General features: G+C 45.0%; 1 protein-coding gene across 4 annotated transcripts in view; it reads left to right on the top strand.

The window, feature by feature from the left end:
* CCM2 (CCM2 scaffold protein) overlaps nt 1–18568 on the top strand; it is a 63427-nt gene that overhangs the window by 10128 nt on the left and 34731 nt on the right. Inside the window, exon 1 of one of the 4 annotated variants that reach the window (XM_053608935.1) lies at nt 10877–11026. The exons of 2 other annotated variants lie outside the window; for them this stretch is intronic. In XM_053608935.1, coding sequence (XP_053464910.1) covers nt 10928–11026 — 99 coding nt within the window. In that variant the 5' untranslated portion in view covers nt 10877–10927. Of the gene's footprint in view, nt 1–10876; nt 11027–18568 lie in introns of those variants that run through there. One more of the 4 variants, XM_053608931.1, reaches the window with a different exon arrangement.

Below are 18568 nucleotides of genomic sequence, written 5' to 3'. Positions count from 1 at the left end.
ATTACAGTTGTGAACCATCAGGCATTACTACAGAATTTATCCTAGTCTTCTCCCTTTTCCATATTTACGCTTGCTTCTCCAGCAGAGAGAAACCTAGTTCCTATTACCTTTGGTTTATTTGCCTTTTTGCTTAGTCTCCCTGTAGGTAAATACTCTTAAGCATCCCATCTAAACTCCACTGAAACATACCACCATTCCCTCCCTTCAGCCTGCTGCTGGGCCTGCACCCTAAAGCTGAACCCAGGAATCTCCTTCCTGAATTCACTGGCTAACACCTTGGACTTGAGGAAAGGAAGGAGGAAAGGGGAAGAAAAGGAAGGAAAAGGACAGTTACACACTGGACATGTCCTTCCTGGACCCTGCCGAATGCAGGGTTTCAATCTGGGCGTCAGCTACCTGTTTCCCCCACACCTTGTGTGCTGAGCCAAATTTGGTGGAGAAGCCTCTGCTGTTCCCCCACCACGTGTGCCAGCCCAGATCTGACAACTGGTTTCTTGCCATCACTGGCCAAAGCTCAGCCCTGATGAAGGGGAAGGTGGGATGGGAAGAAGCAGGATCAAGGCCAGTTAGAAAGCTCAGGTCTTGGCCAAGTCCCTGGCTCAGCACTTTGGGAGGCCAAGGTGGGAGGCGCTCTTGAGACCAGGAGTTTGAGGTTGCAGTGAGCTACTGCACTCTAGCCTGAGTGACAAAGCAAGACCCTGTCTCAAAAGGAAAAAAGAAAGAAACCTCAGCTTGGATGTGTTTCTTTCTCCTTTCTTGGCTTCGACATGCTTGCTGACCCAAAGCTGGGCCCTGGACATTGTGCTCTCCAGCATGGCTTGTTGACCCCCACTACTCCCCACCCCTCAACCTTTTGTCAGGAACTAAAGGAAAGTCACAAGTTTACTCTTTTAAAAACTGAAGAAAGAAAAAGAAAATCAATCATGTATGAAATCGCTGTGTTGATAATTTTCAGCACTTTTATTTCCTCTAGGTTAAATTTCCATCTGGAATCATTTACCTTTGCCCGAAGACCTTCCTTAAAATTGTTTCACGGCATAGGCTCGACGCTTTCTTTCAGCTTTTATTATCTGAAAATGTCTTTATTTCATCTTCATTTTTGAAGAATAATTTTATTGAGTATGGAATTCTAGGTCGACGGCATAGGCTCGACCCTTTCTTTCAGCTTTTATTATCTGAAAATGTCTTTATTTTATCTTCATTTTTGAAGAATAATTTTACTGGGTATGGAATTCTAGGTCGACTGTTTTCTGATTTTCTTTCAGCATTTTAAAAATACAGGTACATTCTTTTCTTTATCTTTTTCTTTTCTTTTTTTTTTTTTTTTTTTGAGACAGAGTTTCACTTTGTCACCCTGGTAGAGTGCTGTGGTGTCATAACTCACAACAACCTCAAACTCTTGGGCTCAAGTGATTCTCTTGCCTCAGCCTCCTAAGTACCTGAGACTACAGGTGCCTGCTACAGTGCACAGCTAATTTTCAGAGAAGTACAGTATTTTCTTGCTACCATTTTTCTCTTGAGAAGTTATCTGCTACTTTTATTGTATTGAATGTCTTTTTTTTTTTTTCCCTTTAACAGTGTTTAGGATTTTTTCTTTATTCTTGGTTTTCAGCAATTTGTTCATGATGTGTTTAGGTGTGGATTTATTGTATTTATAATGCTTGGGACTCACTGAGTTTTCTTTATCTATAGGTTATACTTTGGGGTGAAATTTGGAAAATATTTTGCCAGTATTTTTTCAGATAGTTTCACTTTCCCATAGTCTCTCTTTCTCTTTCTGGGCTTTCAGATACCCAAGCATCAGACTGTTTGATATGGTTCTGCTTGTCATTGAGGCTCTGCTCATAACCTTTTTTATAGACTCTTTAACGTAATTATCAAAGTTCTTTTGTAGTTCTTGCCTGCTAATTCCAACACCTGGGACATTTTGTTGACTGGTTTTTCTCTTGACTTGCAGCCAGATTGTCATTTTTCTTTACATGTGTGGTAATTTTTTATTATATGTTAGACATTGTGGACATTGTAGATGATACATTATAGGGATTCTAACTTTTGAACAGTGTTGAGTTTTGTTAAAGCAGGTAGTTAAGTTAGTGGTGGATTGTTTTGAATTTTGGAGGCTTGATTTTATCCTTGGTTTGGGTAGATCAGTTTTGATCTTTGTCTTGACTCCTGAGGAATGTCCCTTAGTCCTGGGTGTACTTTTAAATCTTAAGATGTGGCCCTTGTGGGGTTTCAGATGGACAGCCTGTGGTGTTTATTAAGCTCTTGTAACTTAGCAGGACTTGGACTCCAAACTCTTACCTGTCCTACAGCTGGGGAGAGCTGAAATCACAGCTCAGCTCTTTCAACCTCCAAGCTCTATTGTGTCCTTTCTGTATTCTGTGGAATCTCACCCTTACTTGTACAGCTCAGGGGTCAGCCAGAGATTTTAGAGGAGCTTAAACTCAGGCTTTGGGTTCCTCTTTTTGTGGGTCCCAAAAAGGGGGTGGGTACTCTGGATGTCTCAAATCCTTCTTTAACCCCTCGGGCCAATAAAATTGCAGCTTTTTATCTGCCTCACCTCTTGGACTGGGAAGTACTCCCAGGAATAAAGCAGAGTAAAGATGCCTCTTACCCAGGGACGATCCTTTCTTTCAAGGGTCAAGTAAATTTCCTGGTTTTCCTTTTTACTTCTGATTTATCTGTCTCCAGTGCCTTCAGAAGGTTGTTTCTCATATTTTATCTCGAGTTCATAATTTCACCTTGTGAGAGGGTTATTCTAATACCATCTACTTCTCTTTTTAGTTTATTTTTTCTAGACAGTATTTTTTTTAGATCTTTCTTTATGGGGATATATGACCGTTTTTTCATTTCTCTTTAGGATAGCATGGCATTTATCTATGGGTCACTATAATTTATCTGACTAGCAGCGGCTTATGGAGTTGTTACTCCCCTCCTCTCCCTTCAAGAAAAAAAAAGTTGTTCTTTTGCTGTAACAAATAATGAAGCAATTAGCCTTCTAACCTTTTGTGTGTGTATAATGCAGCTGTATAGGATTAATCCCGAGAACACAGTTGCTTGGAAAGCATATGAGCATTTGTAATTTTAGTAGAATTAGCAAATTGTTATCTGTAGTAGTATTCATTTTTATTATTAGCAGCAATTTATGATAAGAGTGCTCGTTTTCACATATCCCCGCCAATCTAACACATTGTCAAACTGGTGACTATTTCCTAATATGATAGATGAAAGTGGTATTTGCGAAAAATTTTGGATGTTTTCCAAAATGAACTTAAATTTTTTTTCTTTTTTTTTTTTTCTAGACATCAGTTTTATTATTATTATTATTATTTTTAGAGACAGGATTTTCTTTTTTTTTTTTTTATTGTTGGGGATTCATTGAGGGTACAATAAGCCAGGTTACACTGATTGCAATTGTTAGGTAAAGTCCCTCTTGCAATCATGTCTTGCCCCCATAAAGTGTGACACACACCAAAGCCCCCCCCCCTTCTTTTTTTTTTTTTTTTAAGACAGAGTCTTACTATGTTGCCCTGAGTAGAGTGCCATGGTGTCACAGGTCACAGCAACCTCAAACTTTTGGGCTTAAGCCATTCTCTTACCTCAGGCTCCCATGTAGCTGGGACTATAGGTACCCGCCACAATGCCCAGCTATTTTTTTGTTGCAGTTGTTGTTTAGCTGACCTGGCCCAGGTTCAAACCCACCAGCCTCAGTGTATGTGGCTGATGTTGGAACCACTGTGCTACGGGCGCCGAGCCTAAAGTTTTTTTTTTTTTTACTAAAAACATTTACATTTCAGATAAAAATAACAAAATATAATGCTGGGTGCAGTGACTCATGCCTGTAATCTTAGCACTCTGGGATGCCAAGGCAAGAGGATTGCTTGAGCTCAGGAGTTCAAGACCAGCCTGAATAAGAGTGAGACCCCATCTCTAAAAAACAGCTGGGTGTTGTGGCAGGCGCCTCTAGCCCCAGCTACTTGAGAGGCTGAGGCAGGAGGATCACTTGAGCCCAGGAGTTTGAGGTTGCTGTGAGTTGTGATGCCACGGCACTCTACCAAGGGCGACAAAGTGACACTTTGTCTCAAAAGAAAAAAAGGCAAATACATAATAAGAAAAAAAAGTCCTATTCACATGAAACAACTATTAGTAGTCTTTCACATTGATTTCTTTCTTACTCCTTGGTATCTTTTATTTCAAGTACTTGCTTAGCACCCCAGGTAAAGAGCTTTCTGGTGAGCTGTCACTACCTGTCCAAATCTCCTTCCTGACTGGTGAAGGGGTCTTAGTGCCCTTGAGGCCAAGAGCATTGACTACTGTGTCAGAGGGCAGAGGATGGGGGGATAGGTGGATAGGTTCAAGCAGTGCACCAGCAGCCCCTCCCTGTGCCCAGGGCCTGCCAGTGGAAGTCTGGTTTATAGAGTGAGGGAGAGGAGGAGAGGGAGCAAGAGTCAGGGAGAGGGGCAGGGGCAGAGAGGAGTAGCTGTTCTTGTCTTCCCCTTGCAGGGCTGGTGCACTAAAGAGCCCATGACATCTTCCGGCAGAGTATTGTACAGTTTTGCAAAGTGTGTGTCATGACTCCTTAGTGGCTCCTGAAATCAATCAAGTAGCAATGTTTTTTTTTTTTTTTTTTTTTTGAGACAGAGTCTCACTATGTTGCCCTGGGTAGAGTGCTGCTCACAGCAACCTCAAACTCTTGGGCTTAAGCAATTCTCCTGCCTCAGCCTCTTAAGCAGCTGGGACCACAGGTGCCCACTACAACGCCTGGCTATTTTTTTGTTGCAGTTGTCATTGTTGTTTACCTGGCCCGGGCCAGGTTTGAACCCGCCACTTTTGGTGTATGTGGCTGGCGCCGTAACCACTGTGCTAGGGGCACTGAGCCAAGTAGCAATCATTTTTTGTATAATAATTAAAAAGATAGGGTGGTGCCTGTGGCTCAGTGGGTAGGGCACCGGCCCCATATACAGAGGGTGGTGGGTTCAAACCCAGCCCCGGCCAAACTGCAACAAAAAAATAGCCGGGTATTGTGGCAGGTGCCTGTAGTCCCAGCTACTCGGGAGGCAAGAGAATCACCTAAAGAACTTAAGGAGAAAATTCTATCCAATTCATTTTGAATTAAAGTTATCATTCATTTCCTAGCTGTCTTCCCTGAAGACACCTGGAAGCAATAAAAGTCCACTAGCAGCTGGCACAGCCAGGACTTGATTTTAGCCTCTTTTAAGTAGTGTGGTGATACTAATTTATTGCCACAAAATTGTACTTTGGAAGGAGAATGTCAACCAGCAAGGTCAAATATAAACTGTTGGTCTGTCTTCTGTCTGGTGTTCAGAATCAGGCTGCATTTTAGTATGTTTCACATGGGGACATGAGAAAAATTATATGTATAATATGTATTTATATAATATATAAAATATATATTACATATTGACCATTATATATATTTTATATAATATATACATACGTACATATATATATATACCAGCCTTTTGTTTTCTCTTTGAGTTTCTTATAAATTTTTCTTGCCTCTTTTTTTTTTAAACAGTCTTACTCCGTCACCTAGGCTACAGTGCAGTGGTGTCATCATAGCTCACTGCGGCCTCAAACTCCTGAGCTGAAGTGATCTGCCTGCCACAGCCTCCTCAGTAGCTGCTGCACCTGGCTTATTTTTTCTATTTTTAGTAGAGATGGGATCTCACTCTTGCTCAGGCTGGTCTCAACTCCTGACCTCAAGCAATCCTCCCACCTCTGCCTCTCAGAGTTCTAGGATTACAGGCATGAACCACTGCCTGGCCCACCCAGCTCAGTTGTCCTCCCCTCCCCTCCCTTCCTCTTCCCCTCCCTTCACTTCTCTCCCCTCTCCTCTCCTTCCTTCTCCTTTCTTCTCTTCTCCTTTTTACAGAGTTTCACTCTGTTATTCTGGCCAGAGTGCAGTGGTGTCATCATAGCTCACTGCAACCTAAAAATTCCAGGGATCACGCAGGCCTCCTGCCTCACCCTCTCAAATAGCTGGGACTACTGGTGCATGCCACCACTCCTGACTGATTTTTCTATTTTTGGTAGAGCTGGTGTCTCACTCTTGTTGAGGCTGGTCTTAAACTCCTGAACTGAAGCAGTCCACCCATCTTGGCCTCCCAGAGTGCTAGGATTACAGATGTGAGCAACCGAGCCTCACATCTTTTTTGTTTCAAAAGACTTATGTTTCGGGCCAGGCTCAGTGGCTCACACCTGTAAACCCAGCACTTGGATTGCCTGAGCTCACGAGTTCAAGACCAGCCTGAGCCAGAGCAAGACCTAAAAGTATCTCTAAAAGTAGCTGGGCGTTGTGGTGGGCACCTGTAGTCCCAGCTACTCAGGAGGCTGAGGCAAGAGAATCGCTGAAGCCCAAGAGTGCTGTGGGCTGTTATGCTACGGCACTCTACCGAAGGCGACAAAAGGAGAGACTGTCTAAAAAAAAAGACTTATGTTCTGCTGCTTTGTGGAAGCTTAAAAAAAGAGACACATACGTTTTTATCATCAAGAACTTCTCGGCTCTCCGTCATGTGGTTTATGCAATGGAATCTGTTCTAAGATTTTCTTTTGTTCGCTTTCTGTACAACTGTCATTGTTACCCTGAGATTTCTTTTCTCTGTCTCTTTGGTTGGTTCTTCTGTTTCTTGGAGTCCACACCTTTTTCTCTTTTGGATCCTTTTTTCTTTTGTGAGGAGTATGTCCTCCAATATATTTTTCCAAAAGATTTTTTTTTTTTGGCCAGGGCTGGGCCTGAACCCACCACCTCCAGCATATGGGACCGGCACCCTACTCCTTGAGCCACAGGCGCCGCCCATTCCAAAAGATTTTTTAGGATGTAAAGATCTCAAGGCACTGTAGATGTGAGAACAACTATTTTACCTTCAAACTGACAGTTGGCTTTAAATTAACTTCTAGATTACCACATTGCCTTCTGTCATGACACATCTAATGCTGATCTGATTCGGGGGAGGAGGGGTTGTTGTTTTTTGTTTTTTACAAAAAACAAATCTTTTTATTTTTCCACATTGGAAACTTTTAGAATTCATTTGAAATTTTGCAGTTTTATGAGGATAAGTGTGTTTAGGATTTGTCTCTTTTACATTTAGCCTACTTGTTCCTGTTTTTTTTCTTTTCTGTCCATAGAGTTGAGTCTTTCATGGGTTTCTTGTCATACTTGTGTCCCTCTTTGGGCTCTGTTCTTATTCTCCTCTGAAGGGACTGCTAGACTTTATAGACCCGGCTTCTGTGACCTTTATGTGTCTCTCATATTTTCTAGCTTTTATTTTTTTGCCTTATGTTCTAAGATAGGGTTGGCAAACTTCATGCAAGGGCTAGATAGTAAATGGTTTTTCAGGCTTTGTGGGCCAAGCGGCAAATTTGAGGCCATTAAGTCCTTGTATAATAAGAGATAAAGCAAATGTCCACAACATTTTTACTGATTGAATTCAAAGCATAATAAGTACTTTTTTTTTTTGTAGAGACAGAGTCTCACTTTATGGCCCTCGATAGAGTGCCGTGGCCTCACACAGCTCACAGCAACCTCCAACTCCTGGGCTTAAGTGATTCTCTTGCCTCAGCCTCCCGAGTAGCTGGGCCTATAGGTGTTTTTTTTTTTTTTTTTTGAGACTGAGGCTCATTCTGTTGCCTGCTCTAGAGTATTGTGGCATCATCATAACTCACGTCAACCTCAAAGGCTTGGGCTCAGATGATTCTCTTACCTCAGCCTCCTGTGTAGTTGACACTACAGGTGCCTGCCACCATTTCCAGCTAATTTTTGTATTTTTTGTGGAGACAGTGTCTCACTCTGTTACCCAGGCTGGTCTTGAACTCCTGGGCTCAAGTGATCCTCCTGCCTTGCCTTCCCAAAGTGTTGGGATTACATACCAGGTGTGAGCCACTGTGCCTTGCCTATAATTTGTTGTAATGTAGTTCTACTGAGAATGGAATTCTTCAGGGGAGGAGTGCCTAACATTTTGCCTTTCTAGGGTTCAAAGGTGATGCTCCCTCTTACCATATTGATGGCAAACATTCAATGTGAAAAACATTTGCAATTGGGCGGTGCTGGCCCCATATACAGAGGAGGGTAGGTTTGAACCCGCTGCTGGCCAAAAAAAATAGCCAGGCGTTGTGGCAGGTGCCTGTAGTCCCAGCTGTTGGGGAGGCTGAGGCAAGAGAATCACTTAAGCTCAAGAACTGAAGGTTGCTGTGACGCCATGACACTCTGCCGAGGGCGATAAAGTGAGACTCTGTCTCTTAAAAAAACAAAAAAAAACATTTGCAGCTGTGGGCTGTCAGCAGTAGGCAGGCGTCGGCCAACCCCATGACTCTGTCCTCTGTATCCCTCATTGGGCTTTCAGCAATGTCCACTTTATTATTTTAGTGAACTTTTTATTTTGGTGTAATTTCTTTTTTTTTTTTCTTGTGCAGTTTTTGGCCAGGGCTGGGTGTGAACCTGCCACCTCCAGCATATGGGGCCAGTGCTCTACTCCTCTGAGCCACAGGCACTGCCCCAATTTCTTTTTTTTTTTTTTGAGACAGCCTCAAGGTGATGCCCTGGGTAGAGTACCGTGGCATCACAGCTCACAGCAACCTCCAACTCCTGGGCTCAAGTGATTCTCCTGCCTTAGCCTCCCAAGTAGCTGGGACTACAGGCGCCCCCCACAACGCCCGGCTATTTTTTGGTTGCAGCCATCATTGTCATTTGGCTGGCCTGGGCTGGGTTTGAACCTGCCAGCTCAGGTGTATGTGGCTGGTGCTTTAGCCGTTTGAGCCACAGGCGCTGAGCCCATATTTGTAATTTCAAAGGTACCTTGCTTGTTCTCTTTTTTTGTAGCTGCCTAGTCTTGTTTCATGGCTGCAGTTCTGCTCAAGTGTCTCTGTACCAGCTAAATTTAGGTTCCTGCGTCTGTTTCTCTGCCGTTGGTCATTGGCCTTTCTCTCACATTGATCGTAGGGATCATTGTAAAGGAAGGATGGCATTGACTAGGGTCCAGGGCATGTGAGTTTCCTTTTTAGTCAGGTCTGTTTTCCCTGAAGGCTACCTCACCCTGCCCTGTTTTCCCTACCAGAATCCAAAATGGGCGGGGGCTGCTCTGCAGAGTACCAGTAGCATCTCTTTCTATGTCTCACTCCTGGTTTGTTTTTTTCCCCCTCAAACCTGTTGTGCAGTCAGGGTCACCTGGTTCTGTTCTGCAGAGGCAGCTTTTAGAAAGGCGAGGCCAGGCGTGGTGGCTCACGCCTGTAATCCTCGCACTCTGGGAGGCTGAGGCAGGTGGATCACTTGAATTTAGGAGTTGGAGATCAGCCTGAGCAACAGTGAGTCCCTGTCTCTACTAAAAAATTAGCTGGGTGTTGTAGGCGTCTGTGGTCCTAGCTACTTGGGAGGCTGAGGCAGGAAGATCGCTTGAGCCCAAGAGTTTGAGGTTGCTGTGAGCTACGATGCCATAGCACTCTACCCAGCGTGACAGAGTGAAACTCTGCCTCGAAAGAAAGAAAGGAAGGAAGAATCTGAGCTTGTGACTCTGCTCTGGGTTTTAAAGAGAGAAAGTGGGGTTGGGAGAGGTGGCTGTCATTTGTAATCCTAGCACTCTGGGAGGCTGACATGGGTGGATTGCCTGAGCTAACAGGTTCAAGACCAGCCTGAGCCAGATTGAGACCCCATCTCTAAAAATAGCTGGGTGTTGTGGCAGGTTCCTGTTGTCTCAGCTACTTGGGAGGCTAAAGCAAGAGAATCGCTTTAGCACAAGAGTTTGAGGTTGCTGTGAGCTATGATGCCACAGCACTCTACTGAGGGTGACAAAGTCTCAAAAAAGGAGACTCAGTCTCAAAAAAGGAAAAAAATAATAGAGAAAGTGGTAGTACAGTTAATGCCAGATATTGATTTAAAGGCATCTGGTTTCAGTACTGCTTTTCCTACTTTCTATAATTTCTATATCTGTGGCATATGGAATAATAATTGAAGCAAAAAGTTATTATTCTGAATACATAAGACTTTTCAGAATCAAGAAATACAAAGCTTTGTTTTGTTACCAGTTAATGAAATCGATCCATATGAAATTGTCATTTTTATAGGCCAAACACTGTTAATCAGCACTTGGATTTGGTTCAACCTATTATTAATAAAATTGAATTGTAATTATTGTGTTTGTTTATTAGTCTATGGGTATATAGTCACTCTAATTAACCAGAACATTTAATTTGGTAGCTGTTCCTATTTGCAAGCTGTTCTGGAATCTTCAGAATCCTAAGCACCTTCATCAGCAATGAGTCCAACTTCTCCTTTTTTAGATTAGGAAATTTACCCTAAAAAAGTTAAACCAAGCTTGCTCAGGGGCACATACTGTTTAGTTTCAAAGTCCTGACTGAAACCCTTGAGTCCTGGAAGCTGCTGTAGGCACCTATAGGTGTGGACCTTAGAGCCAGGCGTGCCCTGCACCTGCAAATGCAGCTGCCCCTGTAAAAGTCTTGCTGCCTTGGAACAGTGTGGCTGGAATAGCTGTGTCTCCTGTTCCTGGCCCTCCCATGCGCTGAGTGCTGCGGGCCACACGTCTTCACCAATAGCACAGCAACAGTGTTCACTATCTGCATGTTTAGTTTGGCATTGCAGTGTGCAGAATAACAACCCCAGAGTAACATCCTTCCCTTGACTGCATTATTTCAGCCCTGCAGGGCTCACGTGCTGTGAGTAGTACGGGAACGAGCCAGTGTATTTTGTCTGTTTGTGCATGCAGCCTGTTTGGATTTTGCCAACAGTCTTAGGGTGCTGACTGCTTTTTAAACGTTTAAAAAGTGGTAAACAGCCTCAGTGAGCTTTGCATAAGGAAGCTGTGGTTTCTGGTCTTCCTGTTCACGCATGTTTTTTCAGAGGGAGGGCTAGCATCTGACTGTATTTTTTGACAAGTTCAGAAGTGAACAGAGAATGCACAGTAACTATGGGCAGAGGGGCAGGAACCAGAATCCATCGAAAGAAACTCCTCCTCACACTGAATTTCCAGCAGGGTATTCCATGGAGAATGAGGTAGGTTCAAATCTGGTGTGGAAAGCACTGTCTAGAATGATCACATGGGTCCCTTTTGGGTGGTTTTTGTGGCTGCCTCCTGGGGCTTGTTCATGTGGGCTAGGATGGCCCAGTTCTTGTGACCCTGCTTTGGGAGTATGGGGTGGAGCCTTCCCTGGTCTGGGACCCTGTGGCTTCGGAGGCAAGTCAGCAAGCAGTGTGCGTGGAGGGAGGCGCCATCCCGCGAGGTGGGGCTACTGCCCACTGTCTTCATCCAGCCTAACCCAAAGAATAAGAGGCCACAGGTTTTACATCTTCCAGGGAAGAGTGATTTTCTTGTGGATGTAGTCATTTGGGAGCCAAGAACTGAGATGAAAAATGAAGTATGGAAAAGGTAGAGCAAAAGGGAGCAGCCAACGCTGGAGAGGCTCAGGTCTGGAATTCCACCCTCCAGGTCCCCACCAGGAGTGGGGGCCGCATGCACAATTCTGCTAGCGTGGACCCTGGCCCACTCCTGGTGCTGCTGTCTCCTGTGGGCCTTAAGTTGCTTATGTGTTGTCTCCAGAGCAAACAGGCGGCAGTGGGCGGAGATCTGGTTCCCCTTGAGATGCACCAAGCCCTGAGATGGGGACTAACATAGGCTGTGTCGCAGTCATTATTTAGACCTCTGCAGCACTGAGGAAAGGTCTTTTTTTCCATTGGTAGACTTCATGAACTCAATTTTTCTTAATTTTTTCTTTTCTTTCTTTCTTTTTTTTTTTTTTTAAAGACAGCTCATCTCACTTTGGGAGGCTGGTGCTGGTGGATTGCTTGAGTTCATGAGTTTGAGACCAGCCTGAGCCAGAGCAAGACCCCTTCTCTAGTAAAAATAGAAAAAAATTAGCTGGGCATTGTGGCAGGTGCCTGTAATTCCAGCTACCCAGAAGGCTGAGGCAAGAGGATCACTTCAGCCCAAGAGTTTGAGGTTGCTGTGAGCTAAGAACATGATGCCTTGGCGCTCTACCCAGGGTGACAAAGTAAGACTCTGTCTCAAAAGAAAAAAGCTAATCTGTCAGGTGGTACTGCAGGAGGGCTGGAAGATTGTTGAAATTAGGATAGGCAGTGCTGCAGTGCAGCTGTCAACAGAGGGAGCTGTGCTCTGGAGCTTATAGAAGGGAGTTGGTTATAGTGCCTCCCATGCACAGCTGGGTCAGCGTGGTTATAGAGGTAGCAGGTGTCGCTCAATGGGAGAGTAGCTCCAGGTTTCTGCCCAAGTAGGGCTGCTCTGAAGGGTGTTCTCAGACCTCCACACTGAGTTTGATGCCTCTTCCAGCCATTTTCCTGCATCCCTGCGGGGCCCTGATTATTGCTGTGTGATTGCTGTTTGTCTCTCTCCCTCTTTATTTTTTTATGAGACAGGATCTTGGTCTGTTGCCCAGGCTTGAGGCATGATCTTAGCTCATTGCAGCCTTGAACTCCTAGGGGCTCAAGAGATCCTCTGACCTCAGGCTTCCGAGTAGCTAAGACTATAGGCACACGCCACCACGTCTGGCTAATTTTTCTATTTTTTGTAGAGACAGGATTTTGCTGTGTTGCTCAGGCTGGTCTCAAACCCCTGGCCTCAAGTAATCCTCTTGCCTTGGCCTCGCAAAGTACTTGGATTATGGGCATCAGCTACCACACCTAGCCTCTCTCCGTCTTTAGACGGGGGTCCCCTGTGGGTAGGAACAGTGACTCCCACATTCCCAGTGTCTGGCACATAGTACTCATGAGACATTTGCTGAATGTTAAACTTAAGGACACCCAGGGCCTTTAGCTTTAAACATCTTTGTTCAGAAGCAGTCTTGTTTTAGTGATTATAGAACCCACCTTGTAGTTTATTGTGAGGATTAAGTAAGGCATGCTAGGGACTACTTAGTGCGTCTAGGTTTTCTTCCTTTTTAGACATCTTTTTTTTTTCTTTTGAGTCTCACTTTGTCACCCTTAGAGTGCTGTCGCGTCATAGCTTACAGCAACTCAAACTCTTGTGCTGAAGTGATTCTCTTGCCTCAACCTCCTAAGTAGCTGGAACTACAGGCGCCTGCCACAACACCTAGCTATTTTTAGCTTTTTGCTGAGGCTGATCTTGAACTCGTGAGCTCAAGCAATCCACCTGCCTCGACCTCCCAGAGTACTGGGATTACAGACGTGAGCCAGCGCTCTTGGCCACTTTTTAGACTAATTAGCACTTTCTCCAGAGTAACTGAGCTTAGCATTTTGCATGGAGAAACAGCTGGTAGATCCAGCTATATTATTTACTTTGGTCCCCAAGTAGAGGCCACTGTACCATGCTCTGGTTTCTCTGCTGCTTTTAGCAGGAGCTGTTCTCCTTGTAAATTAATGAACAGATCCTTCAGCTTATAAGTCTCTGAGTACTTGTTGAGTGGACTCAATTACTCCAGAGCCTGTTCACCCAAGTGATCTGATGAGACTAAGCCTCCCACCTCACAAAACTAAGACCCGAAGTAGACACCAGAGGGCGCTGTCACTACATAAGGTCTAAATACGCCAGTTTTAGTTTTAGTTTTTTTTTTTTAAACTAAGAACCACATTTTAGGTTTCCAACTTTGAGAGTTGTTTTAAGCTTAAGATAGAAAATATTGCAAGAATACTATAAGTCTCTAGGGATCCTTTCAGAGTGAGTTCAGAAAGTTCTATACAGTTTTCTGAGGCAGTGTTATGTTTTTTGTGGATGGACATCTTTGCACAGTGCTGCACGATGACTCAGAGCTCCATGTTTTCTCCTCTTGGCTCTGTGCCTGGGACCCTGGCCAGTCCCTTAAACCCTCACAGCCTCAGTTTCTTCTCTCTTTTTTTTTTTTTTTCTTGCAGTTTTTGGCTGGGGCTGGGTGTGAACCTTCTACCTCTGGCATATGGGGCCAGCGCCCTACTCCTTTGAGCCACAGGTGCCACCCACACAGCCTCAGTTTCTTCAAGAAAGACTTAGGCTGGAGTGGCCCCACACCCCACCTTGGTGCCAGGCTCCTCTCATGGAAGAGTAATCACACTTAGGCTGGTGCTCCTTATGAGGCTGAATTGGTCCTTTAGTCTCTCAGATTCGCAGCTGATAAGATCACTGGGTGATGATGAACATGCTCCCTCAATAAAATACTCGTTGGATGGTGGCACCTGTGGCTCAGTGGGTAGGGCGCCAGCCCCATATTCCGAGGGTGGCAGGTTCAAACCCAGCCCCGGCCAAACTGCAACAGAAAAATAGCCAGGCGTTGTGGCAGGTGCCTGTAGTCCCAGCTACTCCGGACGCTGAGGCAGGAGAATCGCCTGAGCCCGGGAGTTGGAGGTTGCTGTGAGCAGTGTGATGCCATGGCACTCTACTGAGGGTGATAAAGTGAGACTCTGTCTCTACAAAAAAAAATACTCATTGGACGAAGAATGGATGCTTGTGTGTGCTAAGACCATCTTTTGAACTCTTTGTCAATCTATAGAACATTCCAGTGAGTTAAAGACTGGATGATGGTTTCCTGGAATTCTAATTCTTAATTATTCTTAATTTTTTCCTCAATTTATTTATTTATTTTTGAGTCAGAATCTCACTCCATCACCCTGGGTAGAGTACAGTGGCATCATAGCTCACAGCAACCTTAAACTCTTGGGCTTGAGCAATCTTCTTGGCTCAGTCTCCTGAGTAGCTGGGACTACAGGCACCCCCTACAACACCCCACTAATTTTTCTATTTTCAGTAGAGATGAGATTTCACTCTTGCCCAGGCTGGTCTCGAACTCCTGAGCTTAAGTGATCCACCCATCTCAGCCTCCTGAAGTGCTAGGATTACAGGTGTGAGCCACTGTGCCTGGCCTCAATTTATTTTTTATCCAGAATTTTCCTTTACATTTTTATGTTCTAAAGCAACTTCAGTTCCAAAAACCCGAGCTGTCCTGTTGTTGAGTTTTGTCTCTGGAGTAGTAGAGACCCCCCTAACAGTGCCAGCTGCCCCTCCTGCCCACATCCTGCAGCTGGGAGCTGGGCCAGCACAACCTGGGGGAAAGCACTGGTTGTCCCGAGTGAGCACCAGGGCTGCCCTTCCTTCTGCGCTGAGTAAGCTGGAATTGCAGAGGAAAGCAGATGTGCAGGGATGCATTTCTTTACTGAACAGTTTCAGTATTCCACTTTCTAGGAAAACCTGTCTACCAATTAAAATTATTTGAGACCTTAAAAAAAGGACTTTGGTGCCTGCTTTATTCAAGGCTAAGGCCACGGGGTAGTCGAGGTAGTCTGCAGAGTTAAACTGTCATGGTTTGGAGCCCCAGTCCAAGGGGAAGGTTCCTCCAAAGTACCTGGGCACACCTTTGCTGCTATGGGGTTGCTCTGTCCTCTGCCAGTCTGAGCAGTCAGAGGGTGATGTCTGTGTGTCACCTCTCCTTATCTCTTGCTGCTCCGGGTAGCACCTTTAAGAACAGGGTGGTTTAGCACTAACGTGAACCTTCAGGGCATCTGTGGGTTCTCAGCTATGACTGGCTGTTTTTAGTATGGATTTAATCCTGATACTCTGGTCTTATTTCTTCTGCTTGACCATGACATCCTCAAGGGCATGTCCCCCCCCCTCCCCATGCTTCTCCAGATACCTGGCCTGGTGCAAGCACCCTATCTGTGATCAGTTCCTGCATTGCCCTCCAGCCCTGTGCAGACTCCATGTTGGTTGCTGGGGTCTATAAGTTTCATGTGGTTTGTGGACCCGTTGATTTGGCTTGAGCTTCTTGGTTAGAGGTCATCTTGGCAAATCTCTTGTCTGAGACTTTTTCCTGTTGTTCCCATATGTAGATTAGTAACTAGTTTAGCTAACAAGTAACTTTGGGAAGATCCAACAGGTGGCGCTGAGCTGCTTTTCTGCGTGGTTGAGTTCAGAGCTCTGTCACTGACCGTGACACAGCTAGTTACTATGTAGGGGGAGTGAGCTTCGTGGGTGCAGGTAGAAAGGTCTTAGGGCCAGCTGTTTTCCCCTGACTAATTTGAAGATGTAAGCTTCTTAAGAGCCAGGCTCACAGGCAGCCTCCAGGGCAGGGCCTTGCACATCATAGGAGAATAAATGAGTGATCAGTGTAACACATTAGAAGGGTAATTTGTATGCCATCTGAGCACAGAGAGTGGTGTCAGCAAAGTCTGGTCTGTTTTTGGTAGAGTTGATGTAAACATGATTTTTACATGGCGATTTTTACATAGTGATCTAAAAGTAGATCACTAAATTTTGAAGGTCCTTTCCCACTTAACAGTTTACCAGGTGTAGCTGTCTGGTGATCATAGGTGACTATTTGCCACCGTTCTCCCATGTGAACCCCACACCAAAACTGCCTTTTGTCTAAACTTGTCCTGGAGCTCAAAGCTTGTTGGGGGTTAGTGAGAATGAACCCCCTACTCAGGAGGCTGAGGCAGGAGGATCACTTGAGTCCAGGAGTTTGAGGCCAACCTGGGCAACATAGTGAGACCCTCTCTCCCTCTCCCCCCCCCAAAAATATACATACACACACACACATGCACGCAAAAAGAAAAACCAAACCAAAAATAACAAAAAGAGGGACAATTCCAAATTAAGGTGGAGAACTGGAGAACTATTTATTTATTTATTTTTATTAATTTATTTTTTTTGAAGCAGATTCCCTCTATGTTGCCCTTGATAAAGTGCCATGGCATCACAACTCACAGCATCCTCCAACTCTTGGGCTTAAGCGATTCTCTTGCCTCAGCCCCCCAAGTAGCTGGGACTAGGGGGAACTTCCACGACACCTGGCTATTTTTTGGTTGAAGTTGTCATTGTTGTTTAGCTGGTCCAGGACAGGCTCAAACCTGCCAGCCTTGGTGCACATGGCTGGCATCATAACCACTGTGCTACAGGTGCCTAGCCGTGGAGAACTATTTATCAAGGGTATACTATTCCAGGTCAAGGAGGAGATCACATGGTCAAGGGCAAACTATTCAAGGTCTAGGGTAGATCATTCCAGATCAAGGGGGAAATACTAGGTCAATGGCTGGGGGTCGGGGGCGGGAACTATTCCAGGTGAAGGAGGCGGATGCAGGGATGGGTCCAGTTGGCCCATGTGAGAGGAAGCATCTTAGTTGAGTCTGGGACTCTAAGTCTGGGCCACGTACTTGTCATCTGTCCGAGGCATGGATTATGAGCTTAGGCTCGGGTGCTAGTCCATTATCTAGTCTGTGGTCATGATATGTAGGAGACAGTCTGATATAAGTCATCTGTATAATGACAGCAGTTGAAGGAGATGAATTATAATGTACTGTCAAGTTAAAACTAGTCATAAACTGTTGACATATATTTTGCTTGCTCACATTGTATCAGATATGCACTCAGAGCTTTACCTGGATCATTTTATTGGCTGCCTGCGGCAACCCTGTAAGGATCATTAACATGTTTTGCAGATGAAGAGAGCTTAGCTAACCAGACTGTTTAGTAAGTGGTGCAGGCCAGAGTATGCCAGAGCAGGGGGAGGCCTTGGACCTGAGGAACATCTGTTGTTATTTACTGGCAGAAGAAGACAGAGAGATGGGGGCTTACTGACAATGTGAGATAGTGTGCTTTTCTGGAAACTAAGACATTTTGTTGTGTTGCTTTGTTTTGTTTTTGCTGAAAAAAGCCTCCTGATTTAATGGATCAGTGAAACAAACTCCAGATATCAAGGACTATATAAAGTGAAGCCAAGGCCAGGCGCAGTGGCTCTCACCTGTAACCAGCCCTCTGGAAGGCCAAGGTGGACAGATTGCTTGAGCTCACAAGTTCGAGACTAGCCTGAGCAAGAGTGAGACCCCCATCTCTACTAAAAATAGAAAAACTAGCCAGGCATGGTGGTGGGTGCCTATAATCCCAGCTACTGGGGAGGATAAGGCAAGAGGATTGTTCGCACCCAAGAGTTTGAGGTTGTGAGCTATGACTCCACGGCACTCTACCAAGGACAACAAAGTGAGACTTTGTCTCAAAAAAAAAAAAAAGTGAAGCTAGGGAGCAGAGAACCTTAGCCTCAGCTGTTAGGAGGAGCAGGGTCTTGCTTTGTTTTATTTGGGGTGGGCTTTTTTTTATTATTTACTTTTCCCTCTAATGCTGGAGAGCTGAGTGTGTTTGTAAGTGATGGGGAGAGGCTGTGCAGGGCCGGGGTTGACCCCAGCCAGGTTAGAGGGCCAGCTGCAAGGCTGGGAGGGGCTGGGCGACTAGCTCCTGCCTTTGTCAGGCGTGGTTACTAAATGGCTCTGACTTCCCCACCATCGTCTGCTTGTGAGAATGGTGGGTTTGATGGTGTGTCCTCACGGGCCCACAAGTTCTGTGACACCATTTTATGTTGGACTTGGTATATAGCTGGATTTCCCCATATGCAGGGGAGAGGTGGAAATGAGAAGTTTTAATATTGATGTATGTAGATCTATTTGGTTTGTTTCTGTAAGTGTTTGGTGAGGAGGGGGTTCTGATTGGAGCCTGCTGTGGGGGTTTCAGGTGCTGTCTAGGTTCTGGGTCGCCCTGTCCTGGCAGGTGAGCTGCAAAAGGACTGTGATCATCTCATCCCTGAGTTTTACTGTCAAGAGTTAATGGAG

The sequence above is a fragment of the Nycticebus coucang genome, chromosome 11, assembly GCF_027406575.1.
Source record: "Nycticebus coucang isolate mNycCou1 chromosome 11, mNycCou1.pri, whole genome shotgun sequence".
NCBI lineage: Eukaryota > Metazoa > Chordata > Mammalia > Primates > Lorisidae > Nycticebus > Nycticebus coucang.
The sequence above is the reverse complement of the archived record's forward strand: the minus strand, read 5'-3'. Positions and strand labels throughout refer to the sequence as shown.